This window comes from Chiloscyllium punctatum, chromosome 8 (genome assembly GCF_047496795.1).
Source record: "Chiloscyllium punctatum isolate Juve2018m chromosome 8, sChiPun1.3, whole genome shotgun sequence".
In the NCBI taxonomy this organism is placed as follows: Eukaryota; Metazoa; Chordata; class Chondrichthyes; order Orectolobiformes; family Hemiscylliidae; genus Chiloscyllium; species Chiloscyllium punctatum.
The window spans coordinates 83,377,259-83,395,444 of NC_092746.1; the positions used below are offsets into that span (position 1 = coordinate 83,377,259).

The following is an 18,186-nucleotide window of genomic DNA, read 5'->3' on the forward strand; positions in this document are numbered from 1 at the left end:
TCAACGTCCCGTATAACTGCCAACTTCTATACTCGATGCCTTAACTGATGAATGCCAGTATGCTGAAAGCCTTCTTCACTATCCTGTGTACATGTGACTCCACTTTCAGAGAACTGTGAACCTGAAATCTAAGATCCCTCTATTCCAGTACACTCCTTAAGGCCCTACCATTCACCATGTAACTTGTACCTTGATTTAACTTTCCAAAATGCAAGATCTCACACTTATCTATATTAAACTCCATTTGTCATTTCTTGGCCCACTTCCCCAGCTGACCAAGGTTCTGCTGCAATTTATGATAACCTTCCTTACTGTCCACGACACCACCTATTTTAGTGTCATCAGTAAACTTACTAATTGTGCCTTGTACATTCTCATCCAAATCATTGATATGGATAACAAACAGTAATGGGCCCAGCACTGACCCCTGAGTCACTACACTAGTCACAGGCCTCCAGTCCGACAAGTGTCCTTCTACTATTACCCAGTGCTTCCTACCATCAAGCCAATTTTGAATCCAATTTACCAGCTTGTCCTGGATTCCATGTGATCTAACCTTCTAGAGCAGCCTACCCTGTGGAACCTTATTAAAGGCCTTACTGAAACACATATAGACTCTGTCTACTCCCCTGCCCTCATCAACCTTCCAGGAGATTTAATCAAAGATCTCTAACAAATTTGTGAGGCATGATCTCCCACTTACAGAGCCATGCTGACTACTCCTAACCAACTCTGACTTTCCAAATGCATGTATATCTTATCTCTCAGAATCTTCTCAAGTAACTTACCCACCACAGATGTTAAGCCTACTGGTCTGTAGTTCCCAGGCTTTCTTTTTTATGACCTTCTTGAATAATGGCATAGCATTCACTACTGTCCAGTCTTCGGGCACTTCACCCATGGCTAATGATGCTGCAAAATATCAGCCAGGGCCCCTGCAATTTCTTCTCTAGCTTTTTGCAGTGTTCTTGGATATATCTGGTCAGGAATAGGAGATTTATCCACCTTCATACATTCTAATATGTCCAAAACCTCCTCTTCTATGACATGGATTGTATCCAAGATATCACGACTAACTTCCCCAAGTTCCCAAGTCTTAATGTCTTTCTCCATGGTAAACATAGAGGAGAAATATTCTTTGAGAACCTCACCCATCTCTTGCAGTTCTACACATACATGTCCACTTTGGTCCTTGAGGGGCCCTATTCTCTCTCTCTAGTTTTCCTTAAGATTTCAAGCCTAAATCAGTCCTTTCGGGAGTGGAATCTGCCATTCTTATCTGGCCAGGCCTGGCCTACATGTATCTCCAGTACCATAACAATGTGGATCACTCAGTGATAGACATTTAAATGTAGGCCTAGCCAGTGATGAAGGACTTTCCTGATGAAAGGCTTGTGCCCAAAACATCGATTCTGTTACTCTTCAGATGCTGCCTGACCTACTGTGCTTTTCCAGCACCACACTCTTGACTCTGATCTCCAGCATCTACAGTCCTCACTTTCTCGTAGCCAGTGATGCCCTCATCCCATGTACGAGTGAAAAAACTTAAAATGAGGATGCTTTTATGGTTCACGTTCAGTGTAATCGTGTGGTTGTTTACATTGTACTCTGAAGACTACAATCTAGCTTTGTTTCATTTTGTCATAATTAAATGATGTCTTTAACACTACTTGAATGATGATCTAGTGTTTGATTTGTGACATCATGAACAATAACCACAATCCGCTGACATAACTCTGGGATATCATTTCCACTAATGGTTAATTATATACGCAAGGAATTTTCTCAGGGAATCTCCCACTCCTGAACCATAATCTTGGCAGAGGTTCACTGGAGCTGGAAAAGCGCAGCAGGTCAGGCAGCATCCGAGATGCAGGAGAGTCGATGTTTTGGGCATAACCTGCTGTACTTTTCCAGCGCCACACTTTTCCACTCTGATCTCCAGCATCTGCAGTCCTCACTTTCTCCTGTGAGATTGTGAATGAGATTTTGCCAAAGCTGTTGTGCCTGAGAAAAAGACTCAGTGATGGTGCTGATCTGTGAATGATACATTTTTAAAAATTTTGCATGACACTATAATTATCTTGTACTTTCTGTAGATTTATAACATAGCAAATCCAAATTTATCCTTATAAATAGAACAGAAAATGATGAAAACATTCCACAGATTAAGCATCTGACCATACAAAAAATAGTTAGAGAGGAATCTTATATGGCAGTGAACAGTGTGAGCTATGGCGAGAGTTCTGGGAGAATCACGTGAGGGGTCCAGCAAGGCATTTCTCAACATCAGCATCAATGAGCTGCATTTTCCGTCAGACTTGCGGATGTCACATTGAAATTCTTGCTAGACAGTGGTGAAATGCCTATTAATTATTACTTGTAATCGACCTCATTAACTGCATATCTCACCTCAATAATATGCTGCTTTCTCTCCTCCGATCCATCACGAGGAAACTGGTCATTGAAAATTTCCAACCTGGAAGTCAGAGCAGATACCTGGTGACTCTAGCTTTCTATTTACCCTCTTGACCCTATGTTGGACCCCTGGCAACCACATTTCAGGCACACTCCAGAGCACTAGCTGTACTACACTGCCTCCCACTTCTGTGCTTTAAAGCTACATTTAGGGGCACACTGATGGCCAGCATTGAAAGGCTATTGCAAGGATTTTGCTCACAGGGCCAGGCATCCAGTTCACAGATTGGATCAGGCTGCATCTCATGGCTGCTCACTTGCTGTCTTAGATCTTACTCACCATGAACCTACCTGGATGCTCATTGCATCCTTCCATTGCCTTGACTTCTTTCAGCATCTTGTAACTCTTGACCGAGCTACTTGGCTCACTCTACTTGCCTTGCTGTTCAGCACAGACAGAAAGTCAGGAAGCTAGTCATGAAAACCAATCAAAGAACTGCACATGCTGAAAATCAGAAACAAAACAGAAATTGCTGGAAAAAGTCAGCGAGTCTGGCAGCATCTGTGGTGAGCAAGCAGAGTTAACATTTTGGGTCCAGTGACCCTTCTTCAGAACTGATTTAATTAGGAAAGGTTGGCAAATATGCTGAAGATGGGGTGGGAGGAGAAAGTGTGGAGTAAATGATAGTTGGAGATGGACCCCAGAGAGACAGAAAAGTAGTTGGTCAGACAAAGGATGGGTAACAGTCAGCCTGTGAGAATGAATAGCTGCTAATTGGAACCCTCAGTAGATGTCAATGAGTTGTTTATGGCAGACAGTGATGACAAGGCCCAGTTTGTGCGGATTGTGGTAAGGACATGGGTGAAAGTATTGAACTCAGTATTGATCTCTGAAGGCTGCCGGGCCCCCAAGTGGAAAATGAGGTGCTGTTCTTCTAGCGTGTGCTGAGCTTTTTTGGAGCACTCCTGCAAGCCTGATGCAGAGATGTTGCCCAGGGAACATAGTGGTGAGTTGAAATGGCAGGCAACCGGAACAGGGTCATTATTACCGATGGAAAGTAGATGTTCTGCAGCTTGGTCATGTACTGATCAGAATCCTCTCCTGTAGGGAGCGAGGAGCCAAATGTTGGACAGCCCACCATCTTTATTGACTCTTTTCTGACCTATTGTGGACTGTTTTCTCATGGAATGAGAGAAAGGGAGAGATTGAGTGAGATGATTGTAAGTGGCACAGCTGTGTTGAAGTGTCCTGAGTGAGTGAGTAGGCAGTGCAGAAAAGGGTTAAGTGAGATTGAGTTTGGGGTATGTGAGAGCAAGTGAGAAAAAAAATGTTGCATTTAATAATGAGAAGAATAGCGTATGAGCCTTGGTGGCAGGTAGGTAGAGTAGAAGGGAGAAGATGGTGACACTTACCCTGGCTGACCAGAGAAGGTCTTTCTACATTGCTGGCATTCCTGCAGTTTGCTGAGACTGCAATGATCCAGGTGAGAATCTTGGATCAGGCTGGCAGGGTCAGGTGGCATAGCCTCCTCTGCCTGTCTTGGGGGAAGAGGATGTCTCTCTACACCACTCTATCCACTAGGATCTCTAGGTACCTGTCCACAAAGCAAGGTGTTAATTTTCCTTTATTTGCCACATCCTGGGCAAATGTCACAAACCATGCAGGGCAACTCCAGACTTGTGTGCTTATCCAGGGATACTACAGTCATTTTGAAGATGCTGCCATCACTAGGGATGACAGCCTGTTCTGGAAGCTAAGCGCTTCTGAGTACAATGTCTGGTATAGTTGGGCTAGCATTGGACATGAGGGGTGACATAGGGGCAAGGGTAAGTTTGGGGTGATAGTACAAGAAAGCCTGTTAGCCCTAAAGCAGAGAACCCCTTGCAAAACTTGACGAAAATGACACAGACAAAGAAATGTTTCAGGTTGGTAGCCACAGTACAGTGATTTTCAGATTTCTTATTGTTGGGAGCAAATAGGGAAGATGTGATTAGTTTTCTGAAATATGTCATGAATCACATCAAAAACACTTTTTGTAACTACAGATGGAAACTCTTAGTTTTAGAGCCAAGTAACATTTTTATGACCCAGTCTATAACTCCTTCTGATTCTCCCATTGTTTTACTGCCTAAAATATCTGTTGACTGATAGCTAACTGGCCTCACTGTCTCCCTTATTTAAAAAAAAACACAATCAAAAGGAAATTAAAATTCTGGATAATCTGAAAATGTTGTCACAACCAAACTGGAAAATTATTTATGATGGTTTATAAATAGTAAACATTTGAATGGAAAGGATTGATTTTAAATATTACCTTATATTTACTGATGGGCTATTTTGCTACCTAATTATATCAAGATTATTATAAATTTACATATTCCTTAAGTGCTCGCAAATATAAAAATGTCCTATTGTAGCCTGTAATGTACAGCACAAAATTGAAGCAATTAGCTTATTTTGATTAATATATTGTTATAATTACTTTAGAATCAAGCAAGTTGATGGAGGTATTAAATAATTAAACTCCCTCCCATTTTAGACTGAACACTGGTGATCCAGGTTGAATCACGCATGTTGACCATTTCATTAGCTGTTAACAATATTTGGTCAATAAGGAGGCACAAATCTTACTTCATGGCAGAGAAAACAGTAGAGTTTAGAATGTCAATAGGCTAATAGAAACAATGCAATATTCTTTTAACCATAATGAATATATACACAAATAGATGACACCGGTCATTTCAAATAATATTTCCTTGTTTTATTGATGAAGTCTGACTAACCACCTTGTTATTTTTCCTCTCCTAGCTGTCTCAGCTTATTGTTAATACTGGAGGTGTGGCTGCTGTCATTGATTATATCGGTGATTCCAAAAGCAATGTCAGGCTGCCTGGTATTATGATGCTTGGTTATGTGGCAGCTCACTCAGAGAACCTGGCAATGGCAGTGATTGTCTCCAAGGTTAGAGCCTGGTTCATTATCTGTGTATTACCATTACAATGACGCCCTAGAATAAGGACTATAAATTAATCTAGCTGCAAAGCATATTGGAGTGCAGTGGTATATTGATTTGCTGGTTAGTACTCCCAGAGGAATTGAGGTTGCAGATGTACATTCTACAATACTCATTATTTTGTTTATTTCTATTTCAGGAAGAAGGAGGTTTATTTTATTTTAATTTAATGCAGAATGTGTCAAAGTAAATCTCAATTATGACTTTTAATTTAAATATATTAATCATGGTAATTTGTGCTTTGAATAAAATTTGATACAGTAGTCCTCAAGGTTTTTTGCTAGTGTTGTGATGTGATATTTAATTATATCCCTATCCACCCCTCCCCCAGTATTGTTGCTTCACCTGATTACAGATCCAGGTCTCATTGCCAGATCGAGGTGCAGCGTATGTGTAAATACTTGCTATTATTTTAGAAAAATGTAATCATTATGAGAAAGAGATTTTACTTCAGTTATCTTCTCTCTCCACCCTGTATTAGTATCTTATCTCTATTCATCCTGTTTTTATTGACAGCTCAGCCAAGATCAAAAGTATATTACATCGTGGGTGCAAACATATATGTATGCAATGAGATGGTATTTCAACCAAATTACCTTCAAGAAATTCTTGCTAAAATAATTTATTAGTTATTGATTTTGTTTTTAGAGCTGTTTTGGGCTTGACTCGGTGATGTCAATGGTGAAAAATTAAACTTCTTCCACTTTTGACACGAGTTTACAGTTCTTAACTAACATAATTGTATTATTAGCATTCATTCTATTTTTACAAATGGTTTACACCAACAGTTAAATAATTCTAAATCATAAACCTCGACTCTGGTGTCAGCTTTAAGCACTACTACAGAAAGAATGACTAAATGGTTAGCACAAATCCTTTTACACTTCTGAACAATGTTTTTTAATCTCTGACCCACAGAAGATTACACCCTTTTGCATCAGTGTGAATTTTTCTCCGTATTAACCCAGACATTCTTAGGGCCTCTCTAAGTGAGTCTGTTGTTTTGTGATGTAGATCAGCACCCACTAAAAAGTGTGATTTCATTTAGGAACTTTAGAGCTGTAAGAGTTTGACAACATCCTTCCCATCAGTCTTTGCTGGATTTGTACAAGGCTCTGTAAAGGAAAAAGCAGTCTGAAAATACACTGTGCAATTTAGCTCTGGCTAGTAAAATAAATTTCTTTACCTATAATTAATCATTTTTTTTACATCTGATATTCATTGAAACTGTTAGTTACAAAGCCCATTTTTTAGGCTGCAATACTTCACAACTTAGTTCATGCCAATTTGAAAATCATTCATGCTTTAAACAGGGTGAAATTACTCTGCTCGTTCCTATTTTGTCAAAAATGTTCTGCTGTTGATCAGTCTGGTTCAACTCAGGACTAACAAAACAAATTCAAACAATGGCAGGCAGCTTCAAGTATCAGGCAACCCTTTTATTGCCACTCTCAAAAGATCAATTTGGAATTTCATATTATTGGCCTTCCAAAAGTGTGACCAGCCTAACAGCTTAAAAGTAAAATTCTTATTTTATGTGTATAATTTCAAGAATACTTGCTTGCTGCACTAAGTATTAATAAAACTTGAAATAGTCTGTTGGACATGTTGTAACTAGCAATCCAATAAGGTAATATGAGTTGTCAAAATGAGCTATGATTAGACACAGAAGTTGGACTTGACATCCTATAAAATTTGTAGAGTTATGGGAAAATACTTAAAACATTAAGCTCTATTTTGTAGAAAGTTGAAAAATACTACAGATGTAATCATGTAATTTTATCAAACAGATGGACTATTATTCTATGTCTCCACATTAAGCAGTGGTGGATCTTGCGTGCATATAGATCTTCACCTTGCCATTAATTATTTCAGCACAAAATGAATAGCGATTTGTTTTTGAGTTAATTATTACTATTACAATTTGCATCTTGTTGAGAGATTGATACATAAAAGTCAATTGTAGTTTTAAATTAGAATTGTTTAGCCCTGCAGTTAAGAGTTTTGGTCAAAAATATTTTGAAGACTATTTAAATTCAGCTAGTTACATTCGCAATAGTTTCATTAAAATAAAATTCTCAAAACATATATGAAAGTATAGTCAAATTTACAATACTGTTGTTGTCGATCATAATTAACTTTGATTTAACAATAATATAATTTAAGGCTAAAATAAAAGAATCACCATTTTCCTTCAGTGGTTACTTTGTTCAGTCTGGCATTTTAGACTATCAGGGCTGCCAAAATAGAAAGGTCACACAGTAATGTTAGACAAAGAACTGCTGAGATGCCCTAAGCATATATATCCCAATTATCTTTCCACAGCAGCGTGTTTCGAATAGAACAATTATATTTTATTACTCATTATTAAAATAGATTTTTGTCATTTTTGTGCAAGATACAAACATGCCTTTGATCTGGTTTTAAACATGGAAACAACATTTAAGAAAAATAATTCATTGTTATGTTCAAAACTGTCATTTAATTTTTACATGTTATAGTTTGAGATGAACTGCGACTTCCCTTAAGATGTATCACTTCTCAATTTTTGTGTATTTTCCACAGTAGATACTGTACTGATGATATGCGTAATGGAGCTTCAAGCTAAGGATTTCACTATCCTTGACATTCTGTCAAACTGAAAAAATGCCGGCTCTAATACACTGAACAGCTGTGTGCTGAACTGCTCTTTCACCCATTAGGAAGATGTGTAGTGTAGAAATAAAGAACTGTATTTTTCCCCTCTAAAATTGCTTATTAGTATAAGCCTATCACGTGTACTGTCTCTGACTAAGACTGCATGCTTCTGATCAACACTACAGGGGGTGCCTCAGTTGGCTATCTGCCTGTCAGAAGAACCAGAAGACCACATTAAGGCAGCGTCTGCTTGGGCCCTGGGGCAGATAGGAAGACACACTCCAGAGCATGCACGTGCTGTTGCTGTGGCAAATATTCTGCCAAAGCTCCTTGCACTCTACATGCAGACTGGAAGCTCTGAAGACCTTCAGATTAAGGTAAAACATGCATCATGGCTGTCACTTTTGATCCCACTTGCAAATAGAGTGCCAAATTTAGCTATAAAGCAGTTAAGATATTTTTTTCTTTTATCTCCTATTTAAAGATTAGGAAAGCTTACTATTCAGATAATAATGAATTATCTTTTACTTTTTTTAAACTTTGTGATTCTTACGTATTTTAAATAATGTACAGCCTTTTTGTAAAGAGAAGTGGAAAAAAATAAGTATTTAAACAATTCTTTATATGGGTGGTCTTTTAGGAAATTGATTTTAAAGTGTGTATTAATGCTGAATTATCTCTAGTAACAAGAATTAATCCTGTTCTCCTGTCAATAATGTTTACCTAGGGGATAATAGCTGGCTTGAAATGTGTCACAGTAGAGAGCTAGATGATGTCATAAACCATGAAAGTGAAGCTCAAGTGGTTAATTACAGAATTTCTATTCCCTAGATATAACCTGGTTAACGAAATGCAAGCCAGCTGTTCTTTGTTATAAATCTCATTTTTCTGAGAATCCTTGTGATTTCTGGAAATTGTGGTAAAATAAGATGACAGAAAACATTTCAAATCTATTAAAGTAGAAGATACATTGTTTATCTCTATGTCTAACCCTTTTCACATAAACATATCCCTTCAGCATTGTTCTTCACTGTGTTAAACACCACACGATTAATTTTAGTAATTGTTACTTTACTATTTAAGTTTTTGAAAAAATTGAACATGTAGTAAAAATGTTTTGTTTATACGATGATGTAAATTGTATTTTGTGCATTACCATGGTCTTGAACCTATCACAATAACATATAAGCACGTTACTCATTTACTCACTTATTGTGCTTATCGCTGGGATCAGTTGATTGTGTGAACATTGTATCCAGTGAGAGCTCAGCATGTTTGCTGTTGACCACCTTTGTTTTATAATTAATCATGTGGTAATTGAAGAAGGTGTTATAAAGTGCACTGCTGTATGTTTTTGAGAGTCATACTTGAATGATGAGTTTTACTAGAGCATAATACTATCTAGTATGGATTATAACATAACTAGTCATCTTAAACTAGTCATTTAGAAGGCATACCAAATGAAAATTTTTAAACAGGGTACATTGCATACATTTAAAGACTACAGGTTCTCTCCAACTATTATATTTAGAGCAAGTAGAAAAACATTTGCTTTATAGATAAAAATCAGTTGACTACTTGTACTGCCATTAGTTGATTTTTTTTTCAAAAATGTCTTCATGCTGGTAGGATAAAAGGGCAGGTACATGATTGTCCAGACAGCTTTTATGCATTTGATAACCAATGAAAGCACATCAAACTGGAAGTGCAGATTCTTTAAAGAAACTGCATGCACTCTGTTGGGCTGCATAAACAATAGTTCATTACAATAAAAGGTACCTGCACAATGTTGCGTTTTCTATTTTTATTCTTGTAAATGACTTTATACCTAATTGAAATAATGAGTTGACAGCAAGTCATTGCAAAATTTTCCTCTGTTCTTGTGTTAACAATTGAGAAATTAATGTACACAATGTGGAATCATCTGTATGGTTCAGCCAATGAGTTTACAGCTGGATGAAAACAATTCTAAATGATATTGTGAAGAAGGCTGCAAAAACAGTTCACAGTGAGGAAGGACATTCAGAAACTAATTTTGATAATATTAGCAAACAAATATTTTCTTTTTCATATGATACTATGCTATTAACAGACATTTTAAAGGAGTGCTTCTGTGAAAAAAAGAGGCGAATGTCATATGGTGGGAACCTGCTCAGCAGTGGAGCCCTTGACCTTGGAACTTTGAATGGGTGATGCTGAGGACATTTGTGTGTGGGTGGCCATGACATGTTCCTTGATTTGAACTTCCTAGGATTGGAAGGGAACAGGCAGAATTTTGATACAGGGACCAGCCACCTGTGGAGTGCAGAGATAAATGGGAAGGGGTGGAGCTGGGGAGAAGGTAGCAAAGAGTACAATAGGTGGATGGGGATGGGGATGAAGGTGATAGGTCAGAGAGGAGGGTGGAGCAGATAGGTGGGAAGGAAGATTGGCAGGTAGGGCAGATCATGAAGATGGTGCTGAGCTGGAAGGTTGAAACAGGGGTAAGGTTGGGGGAGGGGAAATGAGGAAACTAGTGAAGTCCACATTGATGCCCTGGGGATGAAGTGTTCCGAGGCGAAAGATGAGGCGTTCTTCCTCCAGGCGTTGGGTGGTGAGGGAGTGGCGGTGGAGGAGGCCCAGGATCTGCATGTCCTCGGCAGAGTGGGAGGGGAAGTTGAAATGTTGGGCCACGGTGCGGTGGGGTTGATTGGTGCGGGTGTCCTGGACCTGTTCCTAAAGCGCTCTGCGAGAAGGCATCCAGTTTCCCCAATGTAGAGGCGATCACATTGGGAGCAATGGATACAATAAATGACATTGGTGAATGTGCATGTGAAACTTTGATGGATGTGGAAGGCTCCTTTTTGGGGCCTTGGATGAAGGTGAGGGGGAAGGTGTGGGCGCCGGGTTTTCAGTTCCTGCAGTGGCAGGGGAAGGTGCCAGGAGAGGAGGGTGGGTTGATGGGGGGGACGTGGACCTGACCAGGTAGTTGCGGAGGGAATGGTCTTTGCAGAAAGCAGAAAGGGGTGGGGAGGGAAATATATCCCTGGTGGTGGGGTCTGTTTAGAAATGGTGGAAATGTCGGTGGATGATGCAGTTTATGCAAAGGTTGGTAGGGTGGAAGGTGAGGACCGGGGGGTTCTGTCCTTGTTACGGTTGGAGGGGTGGGGTTTGAGAGCGGAGGTGCAGGAAGTGGATGAGATGCGTTGGAGGGCATCTTCAACCACCCCTCTAGTCTTCTCCTGCAAGGGACAAGAGGGCAAAAGATGTTGATGCTACAGTGAAAATGGCAGGGGATGAGCCTTGAGGGGAGGTGAATGCAGTAGCTAATTCACCACTTCCTACAAGGCTCATCCCCTCCCATTGTGACTTAGCAGGGACAGAAGTGTGGCACTTACCCTCCTGAAGATGAGGTCTTTAACCTTGTTGTAGCAATGCTGGCTGTTCCTTTGTACTGAAGATATTGTCCTGACCAGGGTCATGACCTAGAGCAGGTGCCAAATACTGGTTGCTTGACCTTCTCTGGTGCTTCAGGAAGAAGACAGTCCTCCTCCACACCACCCCATCCACGAGGACCTCCAGGACCTTGCCATTGATGTTCAGACATCTTCAGAACTACTGTCTTTCAACAAGCCGGGCAGGCACAGCTTCCTTTTAAAAATGGTGCCAGCACTAACAATGCCAATCTTTTGGAAAATATCTGGTGGTTGGTGACTTCTTCCAGAAGTGGCAGCTGGCAGAGTGGAGCTAGAATCTGCTGAGAGGTGAGGTAGGATATTTCTGATGAAGAGCATCGATTCTCCTGCTCCTCGGATGCTGCCTGACCTGCTGTGCTTTTTCAGTGCCACACTCTTGACTCTGATCTCCAGCATCTGCAGTCCTCACTTTCTCCTAGGATGTTAAGAAGGTAATAAAAACAGAAGTTGCTGGAAAAGCTCAGCAGATCTGGCAGTGTCTGTAAAGAGAAATCAGAGTTAACGTTTCAGGTCCATTGACCCTTCCTCAGAACTCCTTAATGTTCTGACGAAGGGTCACTAGATCCGAAAAGTTATTTCTGATTACGCTTCACATATGCCGCCAGACCTGCTGAACTTTTTCAGCAACTTCTGTTTTTATTTCTGATTTATAGCATCCCCAGTTCTTTCAGTTTTTATTAAGAAGGCAAGTTTGGTAACATGGGGCAAGGGATCACACTAGACCTTGTAGAAAGAAACCTTCTGTGAAACTTGACAAGACTGACAGTTAGCCAAAAGAACATATTAATCCATATACCTTCCATCTTTTATGCCTTTTACTTGGACTCGCTTCTCAATTCTAAACTGGGTGTTATGTTAATTTCTTCTCACATTTAATAACTAATAAAGTAGACATTGGGCCACTTCAAACTGATGCTGGAAGCCTAGTGATGGGAGATAAGGAAATAGTAGGAGAACTTAACAAGTACTTTGCGTCAGTTTTCACAGTGGAAGAGAGGAGTAATATCCCAACAATTAAAGGGAGTCAGGAGGCTGAGTTGAGTATGGTTGTCATTACAAAAGAGATAGTGCTAGGAAAGCTAAAAAGTCTTAAAATTGATAAATCTCCTGGCTCTGATGGGATACATCCTAGAGTTCTGAGAGAGGTGGCTGAGGAAATAGCGGAGGCATTGGTTGAGATCTTTCAAGAGTCACTGGAGTCACGGAAAGTCCCAGATGATTGGAAGATCACGGTTGTAACCCCATTGTTCAAGAAAGGATCAAGACAAAAGATGGAAAATTATAGGCCAATTAGCCTAACCTCGGTTGTTGGTAAAATTCTAGAATCCATCATTAAGGATGAGGTTTCTAAATTCTTAAAGAGCAGAGTCTGATTAGAACAAGTCAACATGGATTTAGTAAGGGGAGGTCATGCCTGACAAACCTGTTGGTATTCTTTGAAGAGGTGACAAGTAGGTTAGACCAGGGAAACCCAGTGGATGTGGTCTATCTAGACTTTCAAAAGGCCTTTGATAAGGTGCCACACGGGAGGCTGCTGAGCAAGGTGAGGGCCCATGGTGTTCGAGGTGAGCTACTGGAATGGATTGAGGATTGGCTGTCTGACAGAAGGCAGAGAGTTGGGATAAAAGGTTCTTTTTCAGAATGGCAGCCGGTGACGAGCGGTGTCCCGCAGGGTTCAGTGTTGGGGCCACAGCTGTTCGCATTCTATATTAATGATCTGGATGAAGGGACTGGGGGCATTCTAGCAAAGTTTGCAAATGATACGAAGTTAGGTGGACAGGCAGGTAGTACTGAGGAAGTGGGGAGGCTGCAGAAGGATCTAGACAGTTTGGGAGAGTGGTCCAGGAAATGGCTGATGGAATTCAACGTGAACAAATGCGAGGTCTTGCACTTTAGCAAAAAGAATAAAAGCACAGACTACTTTCTAAACGGTGAGAAAATTCGTAAAGCCAAAGTACAAAGGGATCTGGGAGTGCTAGTCAAGGATTCTCTAAAGGTCAACATGCAGGTTGAGTCTGTGATTAAGAAAGTGAATGCAATGTTGTCACTTATCTCAAGAGGGTTGGAATATAAAAACACCATTGTGCTACTGAGACTTTATAAAGCTCTGGTTAGACCCCATTTGGAGTGCTGTGTCCAGTTTTGGTCCCCACACTTCAGGAAGGACATACTGGCACTGGAATGTGTCCAGCGGAGATTCACACGGATGATCCCTGGAATGGTAGGTCTAACATATGAGGAACGGCTGAGGATCCTGGGATTGTATTCATTGGAATTTAGAAGATTAAGGGGAGACTTAATAGAGACGTACAAGATAATACATGGCTTGGAAAGGGTGGATGCTAGGAAATTATTTCCATTAGGTGAGGAGACTAGGACCCGTGGACACAGCCTTAGAATTAGAGGGGGTAAATCAGAACAGAAATGCGGAGTCATTTCTTCAGCCAGAGAGTGGTGGGCCTGTGGAATTCATTGCCGCAGAGTGCAGTGGAGGCAGGGACGCTAAATATCTTCAAGGCAGAGATTGATAGATTCTTGTTGTCTCAGGGAATTAAGGGCTACGGGGAGAATGCGGGTAAGTGGAGTTGAAGTGCCCAGCAGCCATGATTGAATGGCGGAGTGGACTCGATGGGCCGAATGGCCTTCCACTCCTATGTCTTATAGTCTTATGGTCTTATAAGCTCACTCTTCTGTAATCTCAAAGCCTTGTTAAATTGGCTCTTTTTAAAATACACATTCGGGGGATCTAAGATGGCGGCGATCTGAGAAGATCACACTGCAGAGCTTTGCATCACAGCAGGAGCAGGACGGGCCTTTAACCCACCCAACCCAGGTCATCAGGGTTTCTTGAGGTGTTGGAAAGATTGTGGAGCCCCAAGAAACATTTAAAAATTGACTTACCTGTATTTTCAGCTGTCCAGAAAAGGGAGGAGGAACATTTGAGGCCAGGCCTGCAGCTCAGCCTGCAGCAACCTCGGAGCCGATTACTCTCCAGGACCTGGTGAACCAGCTCTCGCAATCTCGCGAGATGTTGGGGAAACGGATTGAAGAGAAGCTGGCAAGCTGGCTCCAGTCTCTCTCATGCTGCAGAAGCATGAGCAGCAGCTGGGAGACCTGGAAAAGAGGACGGATGAGGTGGAGCACAGGGTCACAGTGGTGGAAACTGATGCCAATTCATTCAAAGACGAGATCCAAGCCCTGAAGGCGCAGGTTCGTAATTTGCGTGACCAAGTGGATGATCATGAAAACTGGGGCAGGAGAAAAAACATTCGGACTATCAGTGTGCCTGAGGGTAAGGAAGGTGAGCGGCCTGCGGAATTTGTTGAAGATTGGCTTCCGAAATTCCTTGACTTGGAGACTGGCATGAGAGGATTGAAGATAGAGAGGGCTCACCGGGTCGCAGCACGGAGGTTGGGTCTGGGTCAAGCCCTCGTCATTTCCTGGTGCGGTTCCATCATTACCGGGATAAAGAGAGAGTCATGGAGGCTTCCAGACTCCAGGGGAAGGATCCAAAGGCCCTAATTTACGAGGGGTCCAAGATCATGTTTTTTCAGGACTTTTCAGCGGCGGTGATCCAGAAACGAAAATCGTATGATGGTATCAAGAGAAGATTGAAGGAGCTTGAGATTCAGTACTCCCTGAGATATCCGGCAGTGCTTTGGATCACCTTAGATGGATCCATGCATCTCTTTGACACATCGGAGAAGGCAAGAGACTTTGTGGACAAACTAATCTAATTTAAACAATTGTAGTATGTATAAATGTTGTTGCTTGGGTATGTGTTTATCATTCTGTAAAAGAAATGGAGGAAATCTGGTTGGAGCTTTGTTTTTCCCCTTTTTTTTCCTCTATTGATGATAATTTGGTTCAAACTATGTCTTGGCGGTGGTTAAGATGTAGATTTTAAATTTCTAAGTTAGGACATACCAAAGGATGGGTGGAATTTCCCCCTTTTTTTATATAAAAGAATGTTTTTTTAATTCATATTGATATTCTATGGGGTGTTTATTCTTTTCAGTTTGTGCTTGTGATGCGGCTCTAGCTGGGAGAAGTGAAGGTGGTTGAGATGGTTAGATGCCTATTTATTGGCAGTTCGGGATGGGTAGTTGCCCCCTCCGGGCAGGGGGTGAGTTCCCCTACTCAGCACTATTGGCACTTTATATGTTGGCTTGTTTTCTGGTTTTTGTTGTTTTTTTATTTTTAATAATTTTGTATGTTTGTTAAATGTAGTGGTTTTAGTTTATGTAGTTTTTACATTTGGTGGACCATGCGACACTAAGGCTCAGCAATTTGTGGTTTGGGTTCTTCCTCTTTGGAATTTAAATGTAATTGCAGAAGATTATGGCTAATGATTTGATTAAATGGTGTACCTGGAATATCAAGGAAAGTCACTCACCAATTAAGAGGAAGAAGGTACTCTTGAGTCTTAGAAAGGAGAAGGTGGATATTGCTTTATTACAGGAGACACATTTGGATGACAAGGAGCATCTGAAATTACAGCAGAATGGCTTTGACCAAGTTTATTTTTCATCATTTAATACCAGAAGTAGGGGAGTGGCTTTATTGGTAAGGAAAAATCTCTCATTTAAATTGTTGGAATGTGCTAAAGACACATATGGGAGGTTTGTGATTCTTAAAGCCTTGATAAATGGGGAAGAATATGGCATTTTAAATGTTTATTGTTCCCCCAGCTCATCTTCTTAAATTATTGGTAGATGTTTTTTCTAAACTGATAAGTCTGCAGTCTCGGCACATCATTATAGGGGGAGATTTTAACTGTCTCATGGACCCCACAGTAGACAGGTTGCCTAAAGATCCCTCAATACCCTCTGCACAAACTAAACAGTTATTGGGTTTGTGTGCGGAATTAGGATTGGTGGACGTCTGGAGGTGTCTCCACCCTACAGGTAGGGATTTCACGTTTTTCTCCAATCCACACAGATGTCACATGAGGATTGATTTTTTTCTGACCCCTGCGGTAACCCTCGATCTGGTGGCATCCTGTACGATTGGTAATATTGCCATCTCTGATCATGCTCCAGTGTACCTCATGGTTAAAATTAAGGATGTTACTGTGGATTCAAGGTACTGGCGAATGGACCCCTTTATTCTCATGGACAGCAAGTTTGTGGAGTATTTCTCTAGGGAACTTCGGGCATTCCTAGACATCAACATAAGGCTCCGTTGATAGCTCATCTGTTCTCTGGGAAACTGCCAAAGTTTATGCCAGAAGGTTAGTTATTTCATATTCCATAAGTAGAAAGCAGCAGAAGGGTGAGCAGCAACGTCTCCTTGAAGCATGGTTGAAAGCAGCCGAGAAGGCCTATTTTGACAGACCCTCGTTGGTCAAACTATAGAGGATTATGGCACTGAGGTCTGCACTAAATTCCATGCTCACGCAGACAGTAAAGAAGGAGCTGGCTTTTGCAAAGCAAAGGTTATACAAGCATGGTGACAAGCCAGGCAAATACTTAGCATACCTTGCCAGAAAGAGAAGTGCCCCACAAACCATTACAGCGATTAGGGAAGGGTCTGGGAACCTAACATGTGATTCTAAAAAGATGAATGTGGCATTCCAGAGATTCTACTCTAAATTATATCAGTTTGAGAATTGTGAGGAGGGGCAGGTCAAAATGGAATCCTTTTTTAGAGATCTGAAGCTCCCGGGTGTGACTCCCGAACAACAGTCATTTCTCAAAGCCCCATTATCAGAGCAAGCAGTGCAGGAAGCTGTGAGGCAGCTTCAGAGTGGAAAGGCGCCCGGTCCTGATGGACTTCCCAGTGAATTCTATAAGGAATTTATAAGTATACTGTCAGGCCCAATGCTGAATATGTTTAATGATTCATACAGTCATGTTTGTCTCCCACCATCTCTGAGAGAGGCCAATATTTCACTTATCCTTAAAAAAGGCAAGGATCCAGAAGACTGTGCTTCATACAGGCCCATCTCGCTCTTAAATGTGGACTTTAAGATCCTATCTAAGGCTCTTGCATTAAGGCTGGAGACTGTGTTACCCTCTACTTTAAAGAGGATCAGACGGGCTTCATAAAGGGTCGCAGATCCTCCAGTAACGTTAGGAGGCTGTTTAACGTAATTCAAGCATGCCAACAGCAGTCAATACAGGGATTGGTGATTTCTTTAGATGCAGAGAAGGCATTTGACCAAGTTGAGTGGCCATATCTTTTCTATACTCTAGACCGATTTGGTCTGGGCGAAGTTTTCATAAGATGGGTAAAGGTTCTCTACAGTGTACCTCTCGCTGCGGGTCATTACCAACGGGGTACGATGAAGCAATTTTAATATTTCTAGGGGCAGTCGGCAGGGCTGTCCCCTTTCACCATTACTTTTTACGTTGGTTATTGAACTGTTGGCAGAGGCCATTCGTGGGGATGTCAATATATCAGCTTCAGAAGTGGGGTCAAAATTAAATAAGATCTCGCTGTATGCAGATGATGTTCTAATTTTCTTGACAAATCCAGCAGTTTCAGTGCCTTGCCTGATACAATGCATTCACGCGTTTGGCGCTTTTTCAGGGTATAAGATTAATTTTGCTAAATCAGAGGCTATGCCTATGGGTGGTCTTACGAAAGAGTTGGCTCTTGAGAGTGACTATAGATTCCCATTTAGGTGGTCACAGGGGGGTTTTGTGTATTTTGGCATA

General features: G+C 41.1%; 1 protein-coding gene across 3 annotated transcripts in view; it reads left to right on the forward strand.

Annotated features, from left to right (window-relative positions):
• Window positions 1-18,186, forward strand: part of spag6 (sperm associated antigen 6) — a 207,152-nt gene that overhangs the window by 138,297 nt on the left and 50,669 nt on the right. For all 3 annotated transcript variants that reach the window (XM_072575961.1, XM_072575963.1, XM_072575962.1), the window contains exons 7-8: window positions 5,228-5,380; window positions 8,255-8,446. In XM_072575961.1, the coding sequence (XP_072432062.1) occupies window positions 5,228-5,380; window positions 8,255-8,446 (345 nt within the window). The remainder of the gene's footprint in view (window positions 1-5,227; window positions 5,381-8,254; window positions 8,447-18,186) is intronic.